The following is a 27,048-nucleotide window of genomic DNA, read 5'->3' on the forward strand; positions in this document are numbered from 1 at the left end:
TATTCATTGACTGTTCAAATAAAGTCAAGTTCAAGAGAATTGTTGTGAGGGCGTAGCCCGACCCCCCCCCCCCTCCCTGCGTGATATAAAGTATAGTAGTAGGTAAGATTAACATAAAATTTCCATCAACAAATTGACACTGGCCACTAGAAGCTAGGACATCACCTGTTTTATGACATCATTGCTTTAAAAAACGTCAGCCTTTCAACAACGCACTGACACTTTTTTGTACAGCTGTTTCAAATTTTGAAGTTGGGAATTATGGCCAGTAACACCATGGCACGTCTCTAATTAAAGCAAGAAATCTACAACTGCAACGCGGTCGCTAATTGGCTACTCGAACTTTCGATATTTTTTTTTTCAGTGATAAGGTATAATGAACAATTAGATAGCCTTCCCATAAGCACCCGCAACACTTGGTCACGTACATTCATATTTATTGATTACCTGCACTGATTCATTCATGTTCAAAGGGCGGTGGTCGTCGCGCCGCGTCCTGTTCGATATGGGACTCATAGCGACGTATACAACACGTGTAAAATACATTGTTTATTTACATGAAATTCGAACACGCGCTGCGCGACGACCACCGCGCTCTAAATTCGATTAAATATTAATATGAAATGTGTAGGTCTGTTGTCACTTGGTAGGCGTAAAATTAAATGAAAGTCGCAATAACGTTGACACTATAAACTTACATTTCTTTGTTGAACATTTAATTATGTTCATTAAAATCGTGTAATAATTTAGAATTATCGCCGTAAATTTATTCAAAACAACTACGAAATATTTAATGTATCAACATTTCTGTGGCTTCACCCGCATAGCGGGAACACGTCAAACAAGGTTTATGTGAATAATATTTCAACTTTACTGATCTCAAATTACGGTGAAAGTTTTACCATGGCGTCTACTCATGCTACTCATGGTCCTTGGCGACGAATAGTATACAAAATATGTAGGAGGTTAAGTACGTAGGATTTGTAACGGATGCAACTGTTACCCACCATAACTCTTTGCACGCAAAATTAACATTGTGTTGTAGCCTGAGGCTTTAACTCAAGAACAACAAGAATCAAGAACAACACGCAATCAGATGATATATAAGTTCGACCTTGCACCCATACCATGTCGTAACTCACTGTGCCATGCTGTGTATCGATCATGATCAACAAATAAAATACGCTGGTTTGACCTAACCTAGTCTTGTTACACACACTTATTTCTTGCTTTCAAATCAAGATTTAGTATGTAATTATATTTACTGTTCATGCTTGAGGCAGGTGTGAATTAGCTTAATTGGCCAATTATTCAATTTACATGAGTTCAATTGCTTCTTAATAAATCGTATCGGTATACAATTGTTGTTTATTTAGGCTCCGTTAACAATATAATTCACACTCTGGTGTTCTTTTTTGAGTGACTTTACAGAAGGGCATATCAACTGTATCAAGTTGTTAGTATATTGTTACTACACATTAGTATTTTGTTAGTATGTTGTTAATATATTGTTATCATACACTAGTATTTCAGTATTTTATTAGTCGGTTGTTAGTATATACTAGTATATTGTTACCACACATTGGTATTGTATACCAAGTCGTCGGTATAAAACAGATGATTCCTAATATTATCCTGCAAGATGATACTCAACACCGGCTACTTCCCTACCGAGCTCCAATGGCCACATGGAATTTAACAATATCGACAGATTCAAAGCCCGTTGAATCACACACTTGTAAGCCAGATGCCACTGTAACAAACAGCGAACGAGAAATTTCACTATCTTCTAATTATTTGAATATCGTTCAATGGTTTACCCGTTCGAATTGCTTTGTGTGGCAACCATGAAACTAAACCTTGAAAATACGGACGAGTTCTGTCTTAGATAATGATCCATAATCTCCCTCACAAAATATGCACATGTCCGCGGGAGGTTTACTTTATAACCAAATTGAAAATCGCTAATATGAATAAATCGTTCGGTGCGGTTTGTAGAACATATTTCAAACAAATACATTTGCAACAACAGTAACAATAGCAACTGATCCCCCTACGGGTGTTGGTAATGGACATTTATGACATCACACTGTTGTTACGCATTTTGTGGTTGGTTGAGACTCAATCGGTTAACTGTTAATTACAGTTCGAGTTATTAAAATAATATGGACGTTCAACAATAACAAAAATATATGTTGCCCTTAACTCGAAGTTAACTGTTAGTTAAACATCCAGTTACAATTTTGGTGTAATTTCTAAAATAAGGGCTTGGTCATTTTCGTAACTCGGTGCCCATAACTCGAACAATTGAACATCTAACTTAAATGGCGGCAGTCGTCGTGCCGCGTTCTGTTCGATATGGGACTCATAGCGACGTATACAACGCGTGTAAAACATTATTTATAATGTTAATAATAATGTTATAATATAAACATTATAATACATCCAACTAAAGGCCAATTAGAATCATTAGTGTTGTCTGTTTCTCTAAGAGTAACATTATTTGAGGACATCAACCCAATATATAAAATATTAATTCTTGAAATAACACTGTGTATAGTATAGGTACTCACATAGATGTCTAGTCAGCCAGTGTGATGTGCCTCACTATAGAAAGTAAATATGAACGAACCAAATGACATTTTAGTGTTGCTGTTTGATACTGCATATTAATAAACACATTTAATGAAACTCTTTTATAATACGCATGCGCATGTGTTTTTGGTACGTACAATAACAACCACTACACATGCGTATTTAGTGGTTTTGTTTTTTTCCATCTAACAAATACTTTGATGTGTCCTGTAAACGCAACTTAACGTTATTTAGTTTATGATAAATCATAATTCGATTTGTTCTACAGTATGGAGTATCAAACATATTTTTTAAAAATACATGTTTCTCTCCATAATGCATATTTAACAGCCGAAATATACAGGTCATCTTCTGAACAAGAACTAACCTATAGTAAGTCTTTAGTATTAATAAAAGTCATGTACATTGCATGACGTAAGTGGTGAGTCTTAAGACGCGCGTAGGTTTTCAATAGTGTCTTTATGTTTTTGTATCTTTTATCGTCAGTTCCCATCTCAGTGGCAGCGCATTACCGTCACTGAATCACTGTGCAATGCGTCAACTGGTTGACGCAGAGAAAAGAAACAATAAAGCAAGCACCCTTGGTTATTGTACATGGTAAGCGTTCCCACAGTCTGTACTTACGAGATACGGTCACGTAGCACCCATGGTGTGCGTGCATAATACAAATTTCCACATTGTGACGTACACGAAACAGTCAGGCTAATCTGTCTTTCAAAACGTACATAAATTTGTGGCACACGAGCTATAATTATTGTCCACCCCTCTTTGACCTATATATTATCAGACGTTGTTTATTGATCTGTCGCGTTTGATTAATCGATAATATAATTTTATTTAAATGAAGTATTTTGGTTCTTTTGTGTGCGTTTATATATACAGTGGGTTATTTTTATGTCACACATACATTCATTTGGAAGAACAACAATCTACGCGTATACGCATGGCATTAGTAGTACGTACCCATAATTCAACACGCATGCACATTCGCGTAGTTTACTATTTCATTAATACAAAACTAGTTTACGTGTGGAAACAATCTCCGCCAGTCAAGGTTGGTAAAATTCTCACTAAAAAATTGTAATTACCGTCGACAAAATCAAACACAACGTGCCGCGCGTTTAAGAGAAATCGAACACGAGGTCGCGTGTTTTCGTCAGTAAAGTTACAACGTGATATAAGACGATTGGTTAAATTTGAAATTGATACGAGTTGTTGATACAAGAACGCTGATTGACGGATCCAGCTCCTTGGAGTGCCCAATCAAATACAGCTGCTCATAACACGATCACGCACGAGTTCGTAGGGACCGCCATGAATGGTCGGCTTCAGCGGCAGTGTAACAACGTGTTTACTGTAGTTTATAATTCAGCAATACCCATGTTGCCCTCAACTCTCTGTCGATATTTGTAAAATATCACGAATTCAGTTTAATATACTCTGAAACGATTATTGTTTTCCAATAAGGCACACTAACTAGTCATTTTGTAATCAAAGTTCATTAAAATAATAAGTAATTGAATATAATTCAACGCAATAAAAAATATATAGTTTTATTAAAAAATGAATCGACTTTCGACGCCATGTAGTACCTTGTTTGTCCTGAGAGGTTAATACCTTAACTGACTGCAAGCCACAATCTTTCCTTCGACCATTGAGATCTTCCGTTACACCAATCAAGGGAAATTAATGGGTTTTTTAACTTGCAAACTCGAAGTTGAATTTTATGATTATTTCTATGGCTTCAGTTGGGTAACGTGACTATTATGTGAGATATTTGATTGCATAAATATCCGGAATTGTTGAAAAGTGTAGTGACGGCTTTTCTTTTAATTTCACAATTATGTGACAGAAATTTCAATAAAACACCTTCGCAACGTGCTCTATTTCACGTGGATTCAAATACTCGCCTCCGTCTCGTAGTACTGTGACCGAATTCGGCGAATCCGATTACACCAACAGGTCCAGCAATTTATGTAGTCCGAATCGTGTCAGGCTCGTTCGCGGTTTCTTTTATTCGATTGATGGGATATTTGTCTTACGTGCTAAATATATACGAATCGACAGAATGTTCGCGACGTCCTTTCGGACAAATAATTACAAATAGCGACACTATAGCTCTGGCTTCGTACGGAAAACGGCACATTTCTGATGACGTCGCATTATAGTGAGGATTGCGAGAGAAATTAAACAAGTAATCATTGATTTTGTTTGTCAACTTGACCAACAAGACGAAAACAAATAATCTGCCAAACATCTTCAACATGAACTATATTTGTTATGCGTGTCCTTTCAATACCACGCATATATGATTACGGCGAATAAACTCGAGACAAAAATTAATTATATTTTCTAAAGAAATTCAAAAAGCTCAGGGCGCCAAGTTTTGTTCATAGCAAAACATGTGATTAATATTAAATAATACAATTTATTTTTTTATTCGGGTCAAAGGGAAAGAATTTTATATTCATTGATCAAAATTTTTGAGAAAAAGAAACTAAAAAGCAGGTTTATTTATAAATGACAGTCGATGAATTTCGCTTTCAAAACTTAAATGGAAAATTACGGAGGTTTTAATTATATAGTGTAGATTGGCGCACGCGGGGCATATAAATATGCAAAAAATGAGAAAAATACAAACACATTTTTTAATTTACATATTTTTGGGAAAATCACTTTATTTCGAGGGAAACAGTGATAATTCTCAATCGCTATACGCAGCGTGTATACGCTTTGGTGGTGTGAAGACAATCGTTGGACTTTTCTTGGGAAAACATTTTCACTTCCAATATTTATTTGTTTTCATCAAATATTTGTTTTTCTATGTCGCTTTTTCATAATATGATTGATACCATTAGTTTTTAATGGTACAGATATAAATCAAAAAAGCATGACATAATGAAATCTACATTAGTTTTTATAATTCTACATGCAGCCGGTGTGTTCATTCATCAAAGGTATTCTATGATGTCGTGGCAGCCGCCGCTCCATAGTTCGCTGTTTGATATATCACGGCGCTCTTAGTACAGCAATCCGGCGTCCGACAATTATATTCGATTTAAAATTTTAAAAGAACAATAACACATTCAAACATTAAACAAATAGAATCTTGCTCAAGATTCCGATATGTCGAAATCTGATCGACGTCCTTGTCCTCGCGCATTTTCGAACTCGAACTCGTAAATTGAGTCCAGTCCGGGTAGTTGAAGCGTAACAAACTGCGCAGATTAATGAAGCGCGATGCAAATAATGTACCACGGCATCACGCTGGGAGCAAAGTGTGTACGTATTATAGGACTAAAACAATTTATGCAACACAGACAAGCGAAAACAGGTGATGCATGTATGTGACGTCACGGTGTTGGATATATGCAGATGAAAGCCTGGCCCTTTTGTATCGCCAATTGAGGTCTTGGTTCGTACGTTGTGTTTTTTGTACTGTAGCGACTCGCTAGGGCTAGGGCAAATGCTTAATATCCTTCTGCCATCGATTCAATGTCTATTCATAAAAGTATTTAATCGGCGTAGCTACGTACCATACCGTAACTACGTCGCTATAAGCGCCGGGAAATTGGAGACTTCATAAATTAAACAAACGTCGCGACTCATCTACAGACCTCATATAACGGACTAACGGATTTTGCCACCAACACAAGATAGTGTGAAAAAACGCCAAAACCATTCATTTAATGGGATGGATTTTAATTAACTAACAAAGTAAAATTAAAATTTGCAGCAAAAAAAAAATACACAACAAAAGAGGTGCAAATATGAATAAATATATATACATGTATATATTTTTTTCATTTACAATTCATCCTGCTATTTCTCCCAAGCGCCAACCAACCAACCAACAAATTGCCTCCTCGCCTTCCACCAACATTTCGTGATTGTACTGTATGTAACACGTTTGCTACATATAAACGATGTAATTCACATGGACCACTTCGCAAACGTCTTCAAGGAACTATTAACGCTTACTTAATTGTCCAGTTTAAAACAGCTAACTGTATTTGCTTGACAGAATCGCATTAAAACATGCACGCAACGACAATATTATGTACCGTTCGCTTTGTGACGCGAGTGTTTAGATTTAACCCGAAAGAACATACGGCGTCTCCACAGTTTGTGTTCACTTTTCCAGTACTAACTTGAACGCCGATGACGGATTCATCAACACCCTGTTTTTAATTATCATTTTGTCGATTTTTACTTATCTTTTCGAATGTTTACGTCATTAAATACATGGTTGAGTTCACCAGCTTAGTCTTTAATCTTTATCCGACCAGCCCCGTATAATTTTACATTGACTTGAGGGTTAATCTTTGCAAATGCATCTATATCAGATTTCTTTACTACAATGCAAAAATATCCTGCTTTAAATTAATTTAAAATATATCATATTACATTAAATTCAATTTAATTGAAAATTAATTAAACTCAATTATATTGCAACTCCATTTAGGAATGCATCATAATTTCAGTTTAATTAAATATTTAACAAACTCTACTGAATTTAACTAAAACTTAATTTAAATTAAATTGGAATTTAATGTTAAAATAACGGGATATATAAATTTACTGTAAATCAACCTAAATACTAAACCCAGTGCCAAAAGACGCATTTCTTGAAATTATCTTTGATATTAAAATGCAATTGCCGATGCGCACTGTGTGTCCGATCGCCGCTATTTAAATTTATAACAAAGTAAAGCCACTCAAATTGGCTTTCCTTCTACGGCAGTGATTCAATGAAATTGCTTCACTTTTCATGTAAATCCAACATACACATACCCAACCCGCTTTACACATGCACAATGTCGTGAATCATGCATGCACATGCACGGGCGTACACAAGTCGTTTTTGCCCACGATGACGAATTCCATATGTGTATCATACCCATGATGATTCCACACAGTAGCGATCGTACATGCATACATCATACTGTTCAATAATTACATTGGCTATGTATTCCGCATTTGAATTTGATAAAAAACTAACCAAATCAACCAGTTATGAAAATTGAAGGGAATTAAAAAACCTTTCTGCTGCGGTCACCGTTCCGATTTAATCATAATGTGTCTATTCAGCGAATGTACATTGTATCGCTGTCATCGTCGCGTATCTGTATAATTCATAAAGCTTCGTTCCGCGACTTATTTAAAACGACAGCTGCTAAAATAGGGTGGGAAGAAACGGGACTATGGTATGTCTGATCTATCTGTCTGATCCACTCTTAAGCATACCACCATCGCGCTGCACACAGAGCGCCCTCTGGAGAGCATTCTAGGGAAACGGTCATTGCTAAGTTCAGTTAATAACCAGAAGCATAATAAAACGCTTTTTCATTCCATACATTCTCGACATTATATTGGTGATAATGAGCACGAGATAATCTAGTATTTTCAATAATGCTTTTTAATTCTCGTATTTTTTACCACCATTGTCTATAAATGTGCTAGGTCACATCATTTACAACATCTCCCATGTACCATTACCTTGAGTATTCGACTCGAGAATAAGTCAAGGTAAAAGTCACCCTCAAAATAATATCACTGTGTTCTGCATACCACATATGTAAATAATCGCAGACTGGAACTGAGAAAAATGCAGGAAAATTGTGTTAAGTCTCAGTGAGTTGGGATGCCTGCATATATGCAAGTCCCGCCTTTGTACCAAACAGCTAACGCTAATAAAGTTGTTCAAATATTCACAGCACCGTTTCTCTTATCATTAACTCGCCGGGTGATTTCTCACCCTTTGAGAATTGTACAGCCTCTCGCTGATTGTTGATGTAATTTCCATTGGTAAACATAGTAGCATATCGTTTCCTATGTTTGTCCTCATCATAGGGCGAAACAAGACTAACGGTCCCACGTTTTCTTGACCGACTCCGACGCGAACCTTCCCCTAGACTGAAAGCGAAAGCGGCTATCCCGTGCTGCTCCGCCAGGCCACTTTTGAGGCTTGATCGCCTCTGCCGCTGACACTGCAAAGACGCTTTAAAAGTTTTCCTGTACGTTTTGCTAAGGAAACAGTAACATATAGGGTTGAGAGACGAGCTGCATAATCCAAGCCATTGTACGAAGGGAAACACTTTCATCACTTCGCCCACAGGATGATAATCCGCCCATATAGTAGCGACGTGATACGGAAACCACGAGATTGCGAATAGTAGGACTACGACAATCAAAAGCCGCACAACCTTTCGTCGACTTTTATACTGGGCCTCTTTATCCGGATTGGCGTTTTTTCCAAGTTCTGCGCTTGTAGATATCAGGGCTCTAAAAATCATGACATATGCGACGAACATGAATAACATGGGCAATGCAAACTGGATCAAAAACAGAGACATGTTATAGGCGTGTTTCAGATACATCGATCCCCATTCTTCTTGGCACGAAGTCACCTTCACTACACCGAAGAATTCCTGTGTGACTAAGCGATTAACGATGAGTATAGGAATCATCAATATTAGTGATATGATCCATATTATTATTATCAAGATTCGCACTCGACGTCGAGTGTACAACACCTTGGCCTTCAATGGACTATGGATTGCATAAAATCTATTTAAACTTACTGCAGTCAGAATAAGTACGCTGGAGGAAACTGACATCCCCTGTACACATGGAGTAAGCTTGCACAGTACTTCCCCGTAAATCCATTCCTGGTAGACAATGTTGCCCAGTGTTATCGGCATGCACACCAACACCACCGCCAAGTCACACACAGCTAAGTTGACCAAAAAACAGTTAATGATAGTCCGTATATGTTTGTTGCGAAACCACGCAATTATAACGAGTGTGTTGCCGACGCACCCAAGAACGAACGCCGTAAGGTAAAGAATAATCAGCGCTATGGTAGTTGGAGATCGGTGCGTATACATGCCTTGTCTAAACGTATCTATTATCTCATCCACTGAGTAGTCGAGGAAGACCGCGTCTGTGTCGTTGGTCGTGGTGTTATTACTGCAGTTCAAACTTAACAATTTCGGGTCAATCAGATCGGATTCGGGCATCATCCCGGCAAGTACAAATTGCAAGGTTTCCAGCGAGCTACAATCCATGGTGTCACCTCGTGTATACATGTATACACATATGCGTGTAACAACTCCGTGAGTGGCGTTGGGTGAATGTGATACTCGCGATCATTCCTGTCATAATAATCACTAGGTGGTCGGTTGTTTGCACATGCGCACTCGCCGCCGTGAATAGCAATTGAACACTAAGTTAGCTTTCAGACGTAGAAGGAGACACAATTTATTATAATTGCTGCGATATTATGACGTAATCAAATCAATATCGTCATAGCAGTTCTCAAAAAGCTAACTTTCAAAGTATCGATGTCTCCCAATTTGAAATCTTCGCTCATCCTCGAAATGATTGGAACTCATTGTAATATTCGTATCAATTTCGTGACTGATAAACAAAGCCGAGACTATTTTGCCGCTAGCCCGGAAACCGTCGCGGTGCTCAAAACAGTGTTGCTATAGTGACAACTGTTAATGACAGTGACAATAGAAGCGAGCCATGGTAGAGAGCAAGGTGTTCAGTGTGAGTTTCTAATTTCTCTTACAGACTGGCATTGTACAGAGTCATAATTTATTATTCTTTCATTCAATCTTTTACTGTCTATAGCTTGGCCGTACTAGCATAAACAATGCACCTCTAAGCAATATGTACTCAGCCTTAATGTCATTTAAACACATGTCCTAATTATGGTGTGAACTGTATTCCTCACTCACACTTACGCCAAATACATCATTGTGAAAACACAATTAGTTTGTTATTGATTTCATTACTTTTATACCCTAAATTAGAAATATAGAATAGTCAACGACGAGTGTCGAGTAAGCTTTTCGCCCGCTCATCGATGTGTCTTTACTGCAGTTTCTTAAGACGATAGGTCCCGGCGTGTATTGCGAAATGCAAGTATGACTCTGGTAATCTCCATCTTGTTCTAAATGCCATAAGGGAATTTTGGGATTTGAGCGTAAGTACATCTGGTAACCAAGAAAATAATTGACCAATCCACTACTTCCGCCTACCGATGATTTGTATCCGATAACAACTTATTCCTACGTCAACATATTTTTCCACAACCATTTCTAACGTGAAAAATGTCACATGCCCCCGGTTACTGTGATGTATTCTCGCCCACGTTCCTCCTATTGACGTACGGAAATGACATTGACCCAGCAAATGTTTAAATTATCATTAACTTAACTAGGGGAAAAACAACACAAGGAACTTACAAGGAAGAGATTTGATACCATCAACAATCAAGTGCACGTCCACATGTTACATTGTTAGTTATGGCAACAGAACAAAAACAATATTCCTGATTGGGTTCACGGTATACCTGTGTATATTAACTGTGTTTAAAGTACGTTTAGCATATGTATAATCAAATGTCAAGTTACTGTCTCCACTTAGCCGATGTTTACCTTTATGATTTCAAAGAAACTCTGCACTGGAGAAAATAAAACTCGCTCGGAGCTTGGTCGGGTTAATACTAGTAAGTGTGTCGGGATAGGGGGTGCCGACTCTAAACTCAGCTAGAGAATTGGTGATACGTATAAACCAACCAACCAACGTACCAATCATTTATCTATGACATTGCCTGATACCAAATAATTTTACTAAACGTTTTGGTCGTAATGTTGTTACCGACAACTGAAAATGACTTTGAAAAGGATAATTTTGGCATCAAAATGCCACCTTTAATTTTTACTTTTCCCATTTCCAACACTCCATTGTCAATGAATACATAGGCAACCATTCGAGGGAAAACGGGCTAACTGGGGGAGAATGCAATTTAAAATTTGTTGATCAGTTGTCGTTGGTGTGGACGGGACATCGCGATTGTATGCCGTCCAACGCTTTTTTTCATGAACGCCAATTGAGAGTTATTGCTCTCGTAGCCCTGCTTTCGACTATAATACTAACTGTTTAATTACACACGTTGGTTTTAACAACACTGTGGCGGTGTGATTGATCTTTGCTGCTAGGGGGCTGTTAGCGTTTTGTCACACTGCCGCGAAACGGTGTAATTTGCATAGTGATGTCATGGTTGCATGATTGCAGGGACGCCTCCACTATGGTTTTGAAAGTTCTAACAGTCTACCTATACACCTAGCTAGTTTTACTGCACACTTAAACGAAACAGTTGATATGTTTTGAAGGAGAAATATATTTGTATTCACAATAGTGACAACATTAAGGTTCAGTACGTTCTTAGAAGTAATCAGTGAACATTGTAAAACGGTGTTTTTTAGGTGAAATTGCTGTTATATTTGCATATTTCGTTTACGAAGCTTGTGAACTTTGTAGTCAAGTGAAAACCAAAATTTCGTACCGACTCATCTTCTAGCACTGATTTTTACCCACAAGTACCGCACTCCATGACTTACGTAGAATTTCAGCAGAACACAAAACCAGACACCGCAAGTAAAGGTAATGTGTTACGTAGAAGGTACCCGTTTGAAAAAAAGGCCGAGAGGGTGTATATTTCCTTTCTGTATGTTTTTTTACTGTTCAAATATTCCTTCTTTTACCTTACCTAGCCATTCTGCAAAAGTCATATGTTTATTTTCTCCACTCAGAGCGATGTTATTTTTTCCACATTATGACTATCATGTACATTTATATATTAACCAAAGCAGTTTAACAACAATTAACAGTTTAACAATTAACTACATCACATAACACTGGGAAAATGAGACTCTGCTGCAGCCACCGTACGTACCCAAACAAGACAGATTTCAAATATATTCTTAAGGAAGCGTATGCCTCATTTCACCGCAGGGCACTCAAGTATTGCCGATGCTCGTATAGTTTTACAATACTATATTCAGTGTTGTAATACATAATACCTAAATTGAGTGCATCGACACTTTATTAAAGAACGCTGTGTTCATGGTCTTAATGTAATAACTGTCATTTGAGTATTATATTCGTTTTATTTGCAATTTAAAAGGAATTGTGCATTCTAGGAGTGCGTAATACCATGAAGCTAGCATGGTGAAATTATATAAATATAATAATAAACACATACAACAATTCAACATTGCCGTAGATGGCGTTTTCACTTATCGAGTCTTACATGTGTTTAATATGCCCGCAAAACAAATTGTAGAAATACACGTGTTTTTCTTTCATTTAAAATAGTGTTTCATTTTTAAAATCAGTCATGCCGTGGTACTTCGCATTTATTCACGCCTTGTACACTGTTTTTCACTGATTCTATTGCTTCTATCAACTTGAAGGGATTAATGTCATAAGTCTAAACGAACGCCTGCAGCTCGGATGTATTAAACTTGCCATGTGTCTACATTCACGTGGTGTTCGTTTTTCGATCACCGGCCGAGGTACACCGGTTAGACCTTATCGTTGATCGTTTCCTTCTCTTTCATCTCCGTGAATACTCGCCATATAAAGGAGAAGATGCGCTTCTCTGGGCACTTTATTGATTAAATCATTTTTTTTCTGCTTTTCGTTAATTAATCACTATCTTGAGTGAAATACACTAAAAAGCATAGGATCCTCAGCTGGAAATAGTGATATTGCAAATAGCAAATATCATTATGTTTAAATTATTACTTAGCACTCCAAAACAGATTTAATTCAAAATATCTTCAACAACCTCTGAGAATATTGCTCAAAATCAAATCGAATAAACTCAAAACCATTATGAAAATAAAACAAAATACCACATATCTTCTTCCTTCACGTTCAGGTCATTAGAAAGTGTGATATATAAGGATTCATGCCATCATTAAAAGTGAAATCCAGACATGCCATTGAATACTTACACAGGCAGACTGCTTTCTCAGCTTTTCGTTCTCATTATCGATACGACTGGTCGTGATGGCAATGTGTGTTCATGAAACTTAATATGATAGTCTTTGCTCGTTGTCTCCAGAATTGGCTTAGTGCAAGGGTTTGGATTGTTGGTCATATTCGATCCGTGGTCGTCCCCGTAACGATGGGATGTACAAATAATTAACTAGAAAGAAGTTCTTGTTCAAAGGGCGGAGCGGTAGTCTTATAGCTCGTGGTCCAATTTCATGTACACAAACAATGTATTTTACACGCGTTGTGCACATCGCTACGAGTCCCATATCGATCAGGACGTGGCGCGAAGATTACCGCCATTTAAAGGATACCAGGCATAAGACCAGCGATACAAACGACATAGGCACGATATTACTAACGCGTGGCCGCCGTTAAATTTGCAAAACCTATCGTTCCACAATCAACATGGGTGACTTTCAATGCAACTTGCCCCTTTTCACCGAACAAAACAAATCTCAACGAATTAAGCTAATTTATTGCGACCTTGATTCTAGTTACTTGAAGTGAAATAGAAGACTGTCAGAAAAAACAATTACCGAACATTTTTTAGAACAATGAAAACAGGAACTTGAACACTCCGTGGCTTCCATGTCCTTGCGCTGATGCGGTAAACACTGGCCACTTCGGTTCATTGGAAGCCTCATAAGGTTTGAATTTTTTGATTGTAATAGACCATGGAAATGTAAGTAGGTGGTCATAATTGTCGATTACAGTTACGATCAGTTTCTAGAGATAAATAAACACAGTGTTGAAGAAAGTATCGCGAATCCCCAGAGAAACAATCTAAAGGAATGAAAAAAAATCGCATCTTTCACTCTCAAAAACAGTAAACAAATTTACTTTGAATAAAAAAAATTATACTGTGTGGTAAATTTGTATAAAATGATAGCGAAATAAATTGCAGACTTCACTTCACGGAGAATAAGACCTGGAAAATAACACACAAGGAACTAATACAAATCGACCAAATGTCTAAAAAACTGTCGATAAGCATTGTCATAATGATTCTATCACCCGTATTAAATTGCATTCTCTTTATATATAAAGAACTCGTACGTGTTCACTGTCGAATGTTCAAAGTAGGAAATAGGAAAAAGGAACCTCGTCATATCATTAAAATTAACTGACTGGACAATGTTTGTGAAATGGACATATAAATTAGTATGTGGAATAAAATGAACTGTATGAACAAATACAATAGTAGTACGCTGCGCTGGTGAACATCAGGAATGTGGAGTTATACGCCATCATTTTGAATGTTGTGCTGATATTTTTTTTTTCAAAAATTTTTCAACCCTCAAACCATACCGAAACGTAACCACAGCACACTGCCATAAACCCCAAAACTGCCCAACCCTAACCACAATTTATTCCGATAACTGAAGTTTCGCCATCGTGTCTTATGTAATTAAAATAATGTTCCCATGACAAGACTGCCATGTATCCTATACAATACCGACGTCCATGACATTCTATCTAGTAAGTATATGCTTTGAATGAAAAATCAAACGCAGTATCCATCAATAAATTCAACTTTACCTAACCCACTATTATTTTTCAGATGACAGTTTTTCCGGTGACATTTTTGCGTCCATCTTTGAGACGGCTGGTTGATAGATAAACAACATCCCATCTCGCTAAGTTTAAATCAACAAAGATTTAGTTATCCCCGATGCTCAAATTGCTAACTTCACTGCAGTAGGGTCGGTGACTGAAACCCCCGAGATTCCAGAGTTTGTATTCTGAAACAACAAGGATGACCCACAGAGAGTTATGCTACTTAAAATATCATCTGACTTACGGTAACTACGATAAACATCAGTGCAAATTCATTTTCTATACCGGTATTCGAAATTAACAAATCTCCATCCTTCGGGGGTGGGATAATGATGTATTTTCATCACGTTTATCCACGATCGATATTCTCGCCATCTTGTATACGGCTGATTATTTTGTTCGTTGATTAAAAAGAAAATCAATCTTCGGAGGGGTGCTCGAGCCCATATTACAGTATATATGTTTTCCCGTTCTCCATGCTTATTGAATTTAAATTATGGAGTTGTTGATTTACTCTGAGCAAGACAAACGACGTTAGCTAGTATCGACCACTGTTTCAAATTTCCATATTTTTTACTACAATTCAAAAAGGTCAATTTCGTTACATTTCAGCTCATCAAAAAAGTGTGATTCGAAATAGATGCTTGTTATCCTTAAATACGAAACTGATACATTCATGAGACGAACAGTTTTGGTTTTCATTATCAGCACGAGCGATCGTGGCGATTTATTTGTGTTCGTAAGGTTTGACTAGTTAATATACTGGACACTGACCTCGTCTGTTCTTGTTAAGTGGACTAATCGTACTCATTTTCCACACTGATAGAAACCATATTTGAGACATGACGGGACTATACTGCACTTTCCCGATGTACAGAGCATGGGTCCCATACAAAAGCAACTGCACGACCTGTGACCGCCGTTGCGAAGTACGCACCGTATAACTGATTTGTCAGTATTGAAAGCTATGATCGATGTTTATCGCTACACGCTTGAGAGTCCCTGAATATAGTATATATTTCTTTAACTTCGAGTTGTTCGATTTTACGAGTAGGTATCCATGTGATAAACTGTTATAAACAGCAAACTACTAGGGATGACCTTCATCGGCTGGACAATTGCAGTTCGATTCAGTACCAGGATCGTGTGTTTGCTAATTCTAGTTGTTTGTGACAAGCCAGGGGCGGTTCTAGTTCAACGCCGGTTACTCGAAAATACCATGAGACCACGGGATGAGAAAAATTCACGATATAGGCACTTGAACGGTATATCCAAACTACTTTTTCTTCAGTTTTTTCGTTTTAGCTTACCCAGAAATGGCAACAACAAACAATTACCAGCCTTGTAATACTAGTATTTCGTGTCGTATATGGCTGTCCAAAAAACTGACCAGCTCAACGTATTAAAAAACAACTAGTATGGGAAAATGAGGCTAGTGAATCCGATTTTGTATTTCTATCTGTCCGAACATAACAAGTCACAGAACTCATTGCAAAAGGTAATTTAATTTCATTGTTATTTCGAATATGTGTTATTTCGATCATAAATGTTGTTTGTTCTTACATCTGTATACTCCATATTCATTTTGGATATCAAACCCAATCATTTGCATGCGGTATGTGTGTGGGATGTCTGTTTCATTTACTCTCCATCAAAAGTAGCTCTTCGCAGTGATAAATATATAATTGTGAGGAAAATGGCGGGAGATTTCATTTTTCGTTGCGAGCGAGAGAGCCGATCGCGAGATACCTGGTTTTGCACCCCTCTCTCTATATATAGTATTTCATTCTCTGCCGCGATTGTGCTGAGTGCTCAAAATACCGTGACCACGGTTAAATAGATCGGAGAAACAGGGAACGCGATTACGGCAGATATTGGACTTCTATTTGAGAGACTGATGTCTCGTTACTCTCTCGCTTTCACCGAGATCTCATCGAGATCTTGGCGATCATTTACGCCTAGGGTCTATTTTCTATAGCGGCGATTCTCTTGGGATCTGATTTTTTGCGCTCGATCACAACTTGTTAGACGTTCTGGGTAAGCAATTCAGAATACTATGAGAGAAGCTGTATATGGTATAGTACCCGCAACAAACGGTATTATTCAATTCTGTTTCTAAAAAAAGTTTGATTGTTTTTCCGACTGAAACTTTCAACATGTCTGTTCGATCACCTGGGATAGTGATTAGACGACTTCAACTACCATTGCATTTATTAATCATTTATTTGAACATTGATCCTGATAACTATAGTTATTCATAACTCCAACAAACACTGATTCGTCTAACTGCGTGTTGCATGTAAATTCTACCCATCCTATCATATCCAAGATGCGGATATCGTAAACATAACTTCGCTTTTCTACAACGACTCGGATTTGAAATCTTTTTTTTTCGTATCACTAAATATATATATATATCGCAGGTCAAAACTGTCACGTAGTCTTAGTGACCTTTCTAAAGCCCGGAAATAAACTCACGTAGCTCCGTACGATTTTCGGAAGATCTTTTAATCTAATCGAAATAGAGTATCTCCCAAGCGACACAGTACACAAGAGACAACGATTGAGCCTCGTTCTTGAAAAATATTGAAGTGGACACTTGAGATTTAAAAGTTTTACACATATACTAGTACATATTTATTTATTTCTGCGATCGAAGTTTACTGATGAAAAATATGGGGGGGGGGGCAACATACTCCAACGACGTTCTCTCCATTTTACAAATTAAAAACATTTCATACTGTGTCGAGGTCGTCGAGCATGTTACGGTGTTTGGGGTAATGCAAGTAAACACATCGGTTTGATATCCGAAAGAAATGGGTCGTGACTAGAGTCTGGACAAGAACGAGAATGTTATACTTCCCTTTGAAAGTTGATAAGATATTTATTTCTAACATTATGAGTTAGGTTATCATCATCATCATCATCATCATCATCATCATCATCATCATCATCATCATCATCATCATCATCATCATCATCATGACAATTCATTGGTCAGAAATGTTCAAACTGAAACAAATCCGCCGACATGATTGATTCCCAGAGTGTTTGAAACGTGTATATTAGAAAATCAATATACTCAGTGAGACACGAAATTATCGCCGACGACAGGACCCACTGAAGCGATGAGAGTTGTATGTCTCGCCAACTTTATGATGAGCATATTAAGTGGAACAGTTCAGTCTGCGGTAATAGTCAGCTGGCCACTTTTTTCATGATTTATGTCCATCGAAAACATACGAGGTTTTCAAAAGTTATGCACGTTTCTTCCACAGTGTTTACTAGTTGACCGTGATGTACAAATAATACAACGCCAAGTTGTGTGTTCATAGAAGACTACCGACAGAAATCAAACATATCTGCTTCCCTTCTTAGTAATTTCTGCATATAAAATGTCAGAAGCTACTCCATTTCGAACAACTATAATTCGCAAAATTACTGAGCTTCAACAATCTTATCTTTGTCCATGGTGTTTCTTTGTCACAAACATATGATCACAGTCCTGATATGATGTATGTTTTATTTATTAGCTCCACTGTCGACTTTTTCGAGCGGAGCTTATCATATGAGTGATTGTCCGTCGTCGTCTGCCACCCGTCGTCCGTCGTCCTGCGTTCGTCGTCCGTGTTAATGTTTTACTTTGTAACTTTTATAATGATATCTTTAATTCTCTAATTTTGGTGAATATTTTTGTCATTTTTGGTAAAAAGTGATATTTTCGACTTCTTGTTAAAAACCACAAGTCCACAAGTCCACAACCACAAGTCCAATTGCTTTGATATTACATATATAGGTACTACATGTACATGTGGACCACTCTCAAATTTGTTCATTTCATGGTGATATCTTCAATTCTCTGATTTTGATGAATATTTTTGTCATTATTGGTAAAAAGTGATATTTTCGACTTCTTGTTAAAAAGCACAAGTTCAATTGCTTTGATAGTACATATATAGGTACTACATGTGGACCACTCTCAAATTTGTTCATTTGTATGTTGATATCTTCAATTCTTCAATTTTGATGAATATTTTTGTCATTTTTGGTGAAAAGTGATATTTTTGAATTCTTGTTGAAAACAGCAAGTCCCATTGCATTGATACTATGCATATTGTTCATTATTTATTTATTTATTTATTTATTTATTTATTTATTTATTTATTTATTTATTTATTTATTTATTTATTTATTTATTTATTTATTTATTCATTCATTCATTCATTTATTTATTTATTTATTTATTTATTTATTTATTTATTTATTTATTTATTTATTTATTTATTTATTTATTTATTTATTTATTTATTCATTTATTTATTTATCTATTTATTTATTTATTTATTTTTCTTTTGCAAAATCAACGGTGACGGGTCACACAAATGCGTATTACTCATTCACTTATCGTAACTTGCTTATACGGTCTCGTTGGGCAGATTCGCTGGGATTTATATTCTTAGGTTTGTGTTGAATACCCTGCGTCTCGAGGGAAATGTACCGTGGATCAACTAATTGCTGGTTCCCGAGGCCCCTTTTAGGAAACCTTGCCCAAGGAAACGATAATTGAACTTTTAATGTCAAACGCCGCAACGTTTAATGCGTGTCAATGCCAGTAAACTTGTTGATGTGCGCCGTCAACACGCTGCCCCACTTATATCAGATGTTTCTATTAGTCCCCACAAAATTAATCTTCACCGCGATGTTTTTAAGATGGCACGAGCTGCGTTTTCGTCCAATATCTTTTAACCCATATATTACTGAGCTATATTTATCTTTGCGGTACAAAAGCGTAAACATAGCGTGACGAGTTTAGTTATTGTGATATGTATTTACATGAATAAGAATGAATGGATTTATTGATGGTGAACCAGAAAAAATTGTCCAGCTGTTTAGATACTGTATGTATATGCGTAGCAATCAAATCCCGACAATTACATGGAATAAAGAATATGGAAAAAAAACATGAAGTAATACAATAACACAACGTATTAACAAAGTTACTCGGGGGAAATGTGGTGAATGTCTTGTGTTGAATTCCACTGTATTTCACCGTTCATCTATTTCCACCTGTGCTTTCTATTTATGATTTAAGGTATAGATGCAGGTTCGTGGGCACTTGGGAGTGATTTTTTTTTTTTTTTTTTTTGCTTTTTATTATCCGATCTTGGCTATAGACTGTTAAAATTTTGCAGCATTGTGATAGTGGAACATACTCAAAAGTCGATTTTAAAATATCATAGAAAGCAGGTACAAACATCATTCTCTCATTTGAATGCTTAGCAAGAATTAGCAAAGCTGTATATAAATAATCTAAAAGATACATGGTGAAAAAAAAGTAATGATATAGTCTATGTTTTATTAGAGTTATGGTACATACACACTTAGGAACAACCCCGTGAATGAAAGTCGTTTTAAATGATGCCAGGTGTAGAACTCAATCACGATGTAAAACCGTCCTTCGTAAATTTGAGCTTCTCATAATATTACCTCGCTGTGTCTGCTATTATAGTATGACAAGGACATTAAATCAGCCTCACATTTTTCTCATACATAGACTCCTAAAGACAATATTTATTTTGATTGACGCAGCTGAGTATACATCGTATAACTTGTTGTGGCTTAACAAAAAAAGAAATGCGCAGTAAACACATTTTTTTGTCGGCGCGACTCATCGACGCGGGGACTCCGACGTAATGAGATATGATACGGCGCACGTTTAACAAGACTCTGGCAACGACCTTCCCTGAAAGCATGGTATCTACTGCAAAGAATGAAGGTGATAATAAAGTCATTACACGACGTCAAAGAAGGTAATTTACATTCACGCAGTGTTGAATCTCCGCGTGTGATGTGAAAAACTTGATGTTACGTAATCGGAAAAGATTGATATTCACTGTCACTTTGATTCTGATAAATTAGTTAACATTCACCACACTGTGACTGATGAATGTTGAATAATTGAAATCTTGATTTTTGACCCAGTGAGGAATAATGCCACGCTTCTGTCTGCATGGCTAGGAAAGGTCGTACAACTAAATCGCTGTCTCGCTTCTGTCTGCATGTTGTTGTTGTTTTTTTCAACCATACCGTACCTTACATTCAGCTTGTTAATTGTTTGTAATTTATGCTACTGACGCCAGTCTAATTTTGGCGATTTATAAACGATAACTAGTAAATTATTAATTGGAAACTATTATTAATATTCCTATAACGTGATATAGAGCTTCCGATTCACTAATGTATGGGATGATAGTATAGGAATATTGTCTGCCGATTATACTCACTGAGCCTGCATACACACGAAAAGGTCAATAAACAAAACTTGTACAATAATTTGAATTTCGATGGCCCCCGGAACAATCCATTTTGTTTACATTGGATTAGACAATTTGATAAGACCGGGTTTATAATCATGTACTTCACAGAATATGTTCTAATTACACTTGTCACTTGATGAGTTTATCTTTACAAATCTTAATTGCATATTTTCACCTGGTAGCGCGTGCGTGCGTGCATTGTAAATACAAAAGGGCACAAACCAACGACGCTTAGAACCCCCCAAAAAGACGGCTGAAAAAAAAACAGTATAAGCCGTCGATGCATTCGGTTGTGTATTGTCAAAAATCGGAGGCCGACGTCAATAATTATATTAGTGTTGTCTGCATTCAAAATTGTAACATATTTTGAACTCCTTTTGTATCTATTCTCGGAGACTTGCATTCTACGATTCATGTAACGAAATGCATAATTTAATAAAGCATTTAATTTAATTTAAGTATTTCAAAGTGCTGGAATATTCGATTTATGCATCAATTACCATCCACGCATGCGCCAATCTTTGACCCCACTCGAACACACCCCGCATGCTTATATTTGAAGCACCCACCAATAAAAATGCGTCGAGTGGTACCCACATCCATTGCAATACGTCATCACATAACCAGATAGCTAAATGCCCGGATACTACTTAGCTAACGGCCACCAGAGTGTCACGTGACGACGAGTGGAATGATGTACGTAATGGCGCACCAATATCTGATGCGCACTATTAACTTAGTAAGTTTATAAATTGAAGAAAATAAAATGTTCAAAAACAAACAAGGTCGTCAATGAAAAAGGCAATTTACTTACTTATCAGACCGACTGGATACGTTAAATTATTTACGTGACTTGAAGGCCGTACTACTATTTATTGAAGTCATTTCTTTTGTTCGACCGTTTGTTCAGTCAACTCAATATTAGAAATTTTATTCAACTCAATACTAGTTTCAGACACAGACCTATGTGCACGGAGAAGATCTGGCCTACATTTACATTGCTAGCAGGATAACCATGTGAATGAAGCGAATACATTATTAGGGGCATAACTGTGTGGATAAGGAGGTGGTGCTCAACTATACATTGTTAGGGGCATAACTGTGTGGATAAGGAGGTGGTGCTTAACTATACATTGTTAGGGACATAACTGCATGGATAAGGGCGGTGCTTAACTATACATTGTTAGGGGCATAACTGTGTATAAGGAGGTGGTGCTCAACTATACATTGTTGGGGGCATAGCTGTGTGGATAAGGAGGTGGTGCCTAACTATACATTGTTGGGGGCATAACTGTGTGGATAAGGAGGTGGTGCTCAACTATACATTGTTAGGGGCATAACTGCATGGATAAGGAGGTGGTGCTTAACTATACATTGTTGGGGGCATAACTGTGTGGATAAGGAGGTGGTGCTCAACTATACATTGTTGGGGGCATAACTGTGTGGCTAAGGAGGTGGTGCTCAACTATACATTGTTGGGGGCATAACTGCATGGATAAGGAGGTGGTGCTTAACTATACATTGTTGGGGGCATAACTGTGTGGATAAGGAGGTGGTGCTCAACTATACATGGTTGGGGGCATAGCTGTGTGGATAAGGAGGTGGTGCTTAACTATACATTGTTGGGGGCATAACTGTGTGGATAAGGAGGTGGTGCTCAACTATACATTGTTAGGGGCATAACTGCATGGATAAGGAGGTGGTGCTTAACTATACATTGTTGGGGGCATAACTGTGTGGATAAGGAGGTGGTGCTCAACTATACATTGTTGGGGGCATAACTGTGTGGATAAGGAGGTGGTGCTCAGCTATACATTGTTGGGAGCATAACTGTGTGGATAAGGAGGTGGTGCTTAACTATACATTGTTGGGGGCATAACTGTGTGGATAAGGAGGTGGTGCTCAACTATACATTGTTAGGGGCATAACTGCATGGATAAGAAGGTAGTGCTCAACTATACATTGTTGGGGGCATAACTGTGTGGATAAGGAGGTGGTGCTCAACTATACATTGTTGGGGGCATAACTATGTGGATAAGGGGCGGTGCTTAACTATGCATTGTTAGGGGCATAACTATGGATAAAGAGGTGGTGCTTAACTATACATTGTTAGGGCCATAACTGCATGGATAAGGAGGTGGTGCTTAACTATACATTGTTAGGGGCATAACTGTATGGATGAAGAGTTGGTGCTCAACTATACATTGTTAGGGCCATAACTGCATGGATAAGGGGTGGTGCTTAACTATACATTGTTAGGGGCATAACTGTGTGGATAAAGAGGTGGTGCTTAACTATACATTGTTAGGGCCATAACTATGTGGATAAGGAGGTGGTGCTTAACTATTTATTGTTAGGGGCATAACTGCATGGATAAGGAGGTGGTGCTTAACTATACATTGCAATACATTGTTAGGGGCATAACTATGTGGATAAGGAGGTGGTGCTTAACTATACATTGTTAGGGGCATAACTGTGTGGATAAGGAGGTGGTGCTCAACTATACATTGTTAGAGCCATATCTGCATGGATAAGGAGACGGTGCTTAACTATAACTGTGTGGGTGGAGGAGTGAGGTTTAAATATTTATTATCGGGGGCACAACTGTGTGGATGGTGAGGATGAGGCTTGCCAGGAGCATGGCTGTTGTTGATGGGGATGAGGCGTAAATATACATTGTTAGGGGCATAATTCGTTGTAGGCGATAGACTTACAATAAATTCTTCGGCTGAATAACTTTGTAAATAAGCTGTTATTCCACAATAACAAACGTTGCATGTGTCATGAAACAGATATGACTGAATTGTGAACTGAAGATAATATACAAACGATGTTATTTCCTTTCCACAGTAAACTAAATCTTGCGTTTGAAACATACTGTATAGTATTTCTTACAATGATTGCGTATCTAAACAATTAGCGTATCGGAGAATGTCATCGTTTTATGTAATGAATTCTGTATTCTGGCGCTACATGAACATTGATTTTAAATTATGGTAAATCGTAATCTATTACGTATTCATAAACAATCTGTATCAAACATCAGTATGGGAAATTACATGTTCATTTCTAGTGAATCCATCTCTCGTGTATGTACCTTCGGGAAAAGCTGATATTATAAACTGACTTTTAAAGTTGCCGGTGACTCGGAAACGATTAACAAATCGTAATCGAAACCTCAACTAAATCGTCTAATTATAATCGCGTATTTATCACTACGACGAGGCGGTTTATTAACGATTTGATCGTTTCTGCAAATAAGAAACCATACTTGATATTTGATTGGTCTGCCATGCACGATTCTATCACGGTCCAGTAATCGTTCGTGAGTATGACGTCAATCGGTCGCTGTTCTTTATATAGTAAAAGAAATTGCTCGAGTTGGAGTGAGTCAACATTCTGAAAGGCACAGTTTGTCGAGCAGAAGAGCCCGGTGACGTGTGTATAACCACAAGAGCTTTCTCTTACAGCGAGCACGCAGCGCAAAAAAGGGTTACACTCCTCAGCCGGGTCAATGTCACGACGAGAATATTATCCGGATTCAAGAAATTATAAATTTGAAAAAAAAAATCATACAAACAGAAAAAAAGGTTATTGTCGAGATATTCAATGTACATCCATCCATATTAACACATTTCTAGGCTGAAATGAGTTCGAACACCACCACCACCCCCTGCACGTCTAGAACCATTGCAAGCAAGCTGTTCAAGATTTATTTCATCTTCGAACTACTGTTTTTTGCCTGCCAGACACTGTGTATTATGCGTAAAAAGTATACAAGTTCCTTCTATTGACATACACACGCACGGCGCTTGTGTTGGTTATACACCGTTCCGATAAATCTCGCCCTCTACCGACGAAGAGCTTCTATGACGTAAATCTATGACGCGTAAGTCGTTCAAATCATCGATATTAAATCTGATCTGTAGTCGTCCATCAACGAAGATCATGTTTTTTCCCGATTCTGCTATATACCAGACGACGAACGACTGCACGACCAAGCACAGAGGTCGTTTCGAACGACATTGCCTACATCCATATACGTGATTTTTACGTCACGGGGTATTGCATCACTAGAGGGCGCGATTTGTGGGAATCGGGTATTGCTAATCGTGTAGTTGGCACGATTATATATCAGGCAAGCTATATAACACGAATAACCTAGAAACGAGTACAGGGACAGTTTGTAGCGGATGAACAATCAGGGAAGGTAACACGATACGGATATTAGAAAGTAAACCGCGATGGATATTAGAAGACAAGATTCCATAATGGCAAAGTTGAGTTAAAGCATACATACATTACAGAATTGAATACGTCGAAAAAAATGCTAAGAAACAAGATAACTGATTGGTTGAATGTTAGGTGTTTGAGCTGGGTAGCCATTCGGGTACAATTTTACATTGTCTCGACTAACGTGGGCGCATACGTGTGTTTTACGATAGCTATTTCACATCAGGTGATCACAAATAATCAGTTATGTGACTGTGAAATATTAAAACCTAATTGAAATACATTTCAATTTTCAAATTCACTTTCGTTGTCATTTATAAAACGTTTATAACAAAAGTTACCCGGAAGATCCTCGAGTCATTTACAAAAGTGCACTCGACGCGGGAAATATATCTCATCAAATTCAAGTAAGCCGTCCGCACTGATGTCCATTTCGAATATTACAAGTAGCACCGTGATTATTGTTTGGAACTGATCAATTACATTGATAGCATATTCAATTTCAAAAATTCTGCTGGCCAAAGTTCCTCATGTTCGCTCTGGGATTCTAAATTGTAGAGGGGATATTCACCCCATGGTAATATTAGTTATGAAACCTCTCCATGCCTAATATTTAAACATCATATATACTACTGATGTATTTACACGTAAGACGAAATTTGAACTTATAATGCGGCTGGCCATTGTAGACAGATGATTACCTCAATAAGTCATTGTATCTCCAACTGATCAAAATAGCGTAAATGTGTTTTTGTGTAGTGTACATTTAAATTTGATAAAACCACGAGGTGAGTAAAAATGTACTAGTCGAAATGATGAAACACATTGTCGATATGTTCAGATTTATGTGAATACTGTACCACAGATTAAGTCGACTCTCTATCGTTCCATATCCGGAACCCGCATTTCTTAATGTGGTAGGACGAAAATATCCAGTGCAATATAGCAAAATTACGGCATGCTGTAACTTACGGCGTCACGGTGACAGATGTATAATCACCATGTTTGTTTCAGCGCGAATAACTTTGATATAAACACACACACACTGATAGCCAAGTTTACGTTTCATTCTTTCTCATAAAATCTCCTCATATTCGCGTGTGCACTGGTAACTGAGTCGGGGGGGACTCTCATCTTAATCATTAATCTGAAATCAATTCGGCAAATGCCAAGACTCTCATCGACTAAATTGTCTAACCAGTAATAGCAATCGAATGATTTGTTGCGCTAAAAGAAGCCATAAATCCTGGGAGTTGGTTGGAGCCTGCCATTTCTAATTCCAACATGGTTCATTGAGTCGATTCGATGGCGTCATCGCTATAATAGCTGACTCGGCAATATACAGGGAGATGCGGTATACCGTAAAACATGTTCATATTTAACCGTTGTACAGATTGCCGTAACAAAAAGCTAACTCATTTGTTTGAAGATAGTTTTAATAATGGTTGGCTAAAATATCTACAGTAAATCGTCAATGTGTCAAAGT

General features: G+C 37.5%; 1 protein-coding gene and 1 long non-coding RNA gene across 2 annotated transcripts in view; one reads left to right on the top strand and one right to left on the bottom strand.

Moving 5' to 3' along the window:
- Positions 1-27,048, top strand: part of LOC146739509 (uncharacterized) — a 271,508-nt gene that overhangs the window by 230,867 nt on the left and 13,593 nt on the right. The window lies entirely within an intron of this gene.
- Positions 7,994-9,671, bottom strand: LOC100375901 (QRFP-like peptide receptor). The gene has a single exon (XM_002731603.4). It carries the CDS (start codon positions 9,663-9,665, stop codon positions 8,307-8,309), a length of 1,359 nt encoding a protein of 452 aa, XP_002731649.2. The 5' UTR covers positions 9,666-9,671; the 3' UTR covers positions 7,994-8,306.

This window comes from Saccoglossus kowalevskii, chromosome 8 (assembly GCF_978046115.1).
Source record: "Saccoglossus kowalevskii chromosome 8, keSacKowa6.1, whole genome shotgun sequence".
NCBI classification, from domain to species: domain Eukaryota; kingdom Metazoa; phylum Hemichordata; class Enteropneusta; family Harrimaniidae; genus Saccoglossus; species Saccoglossus kowalevskii.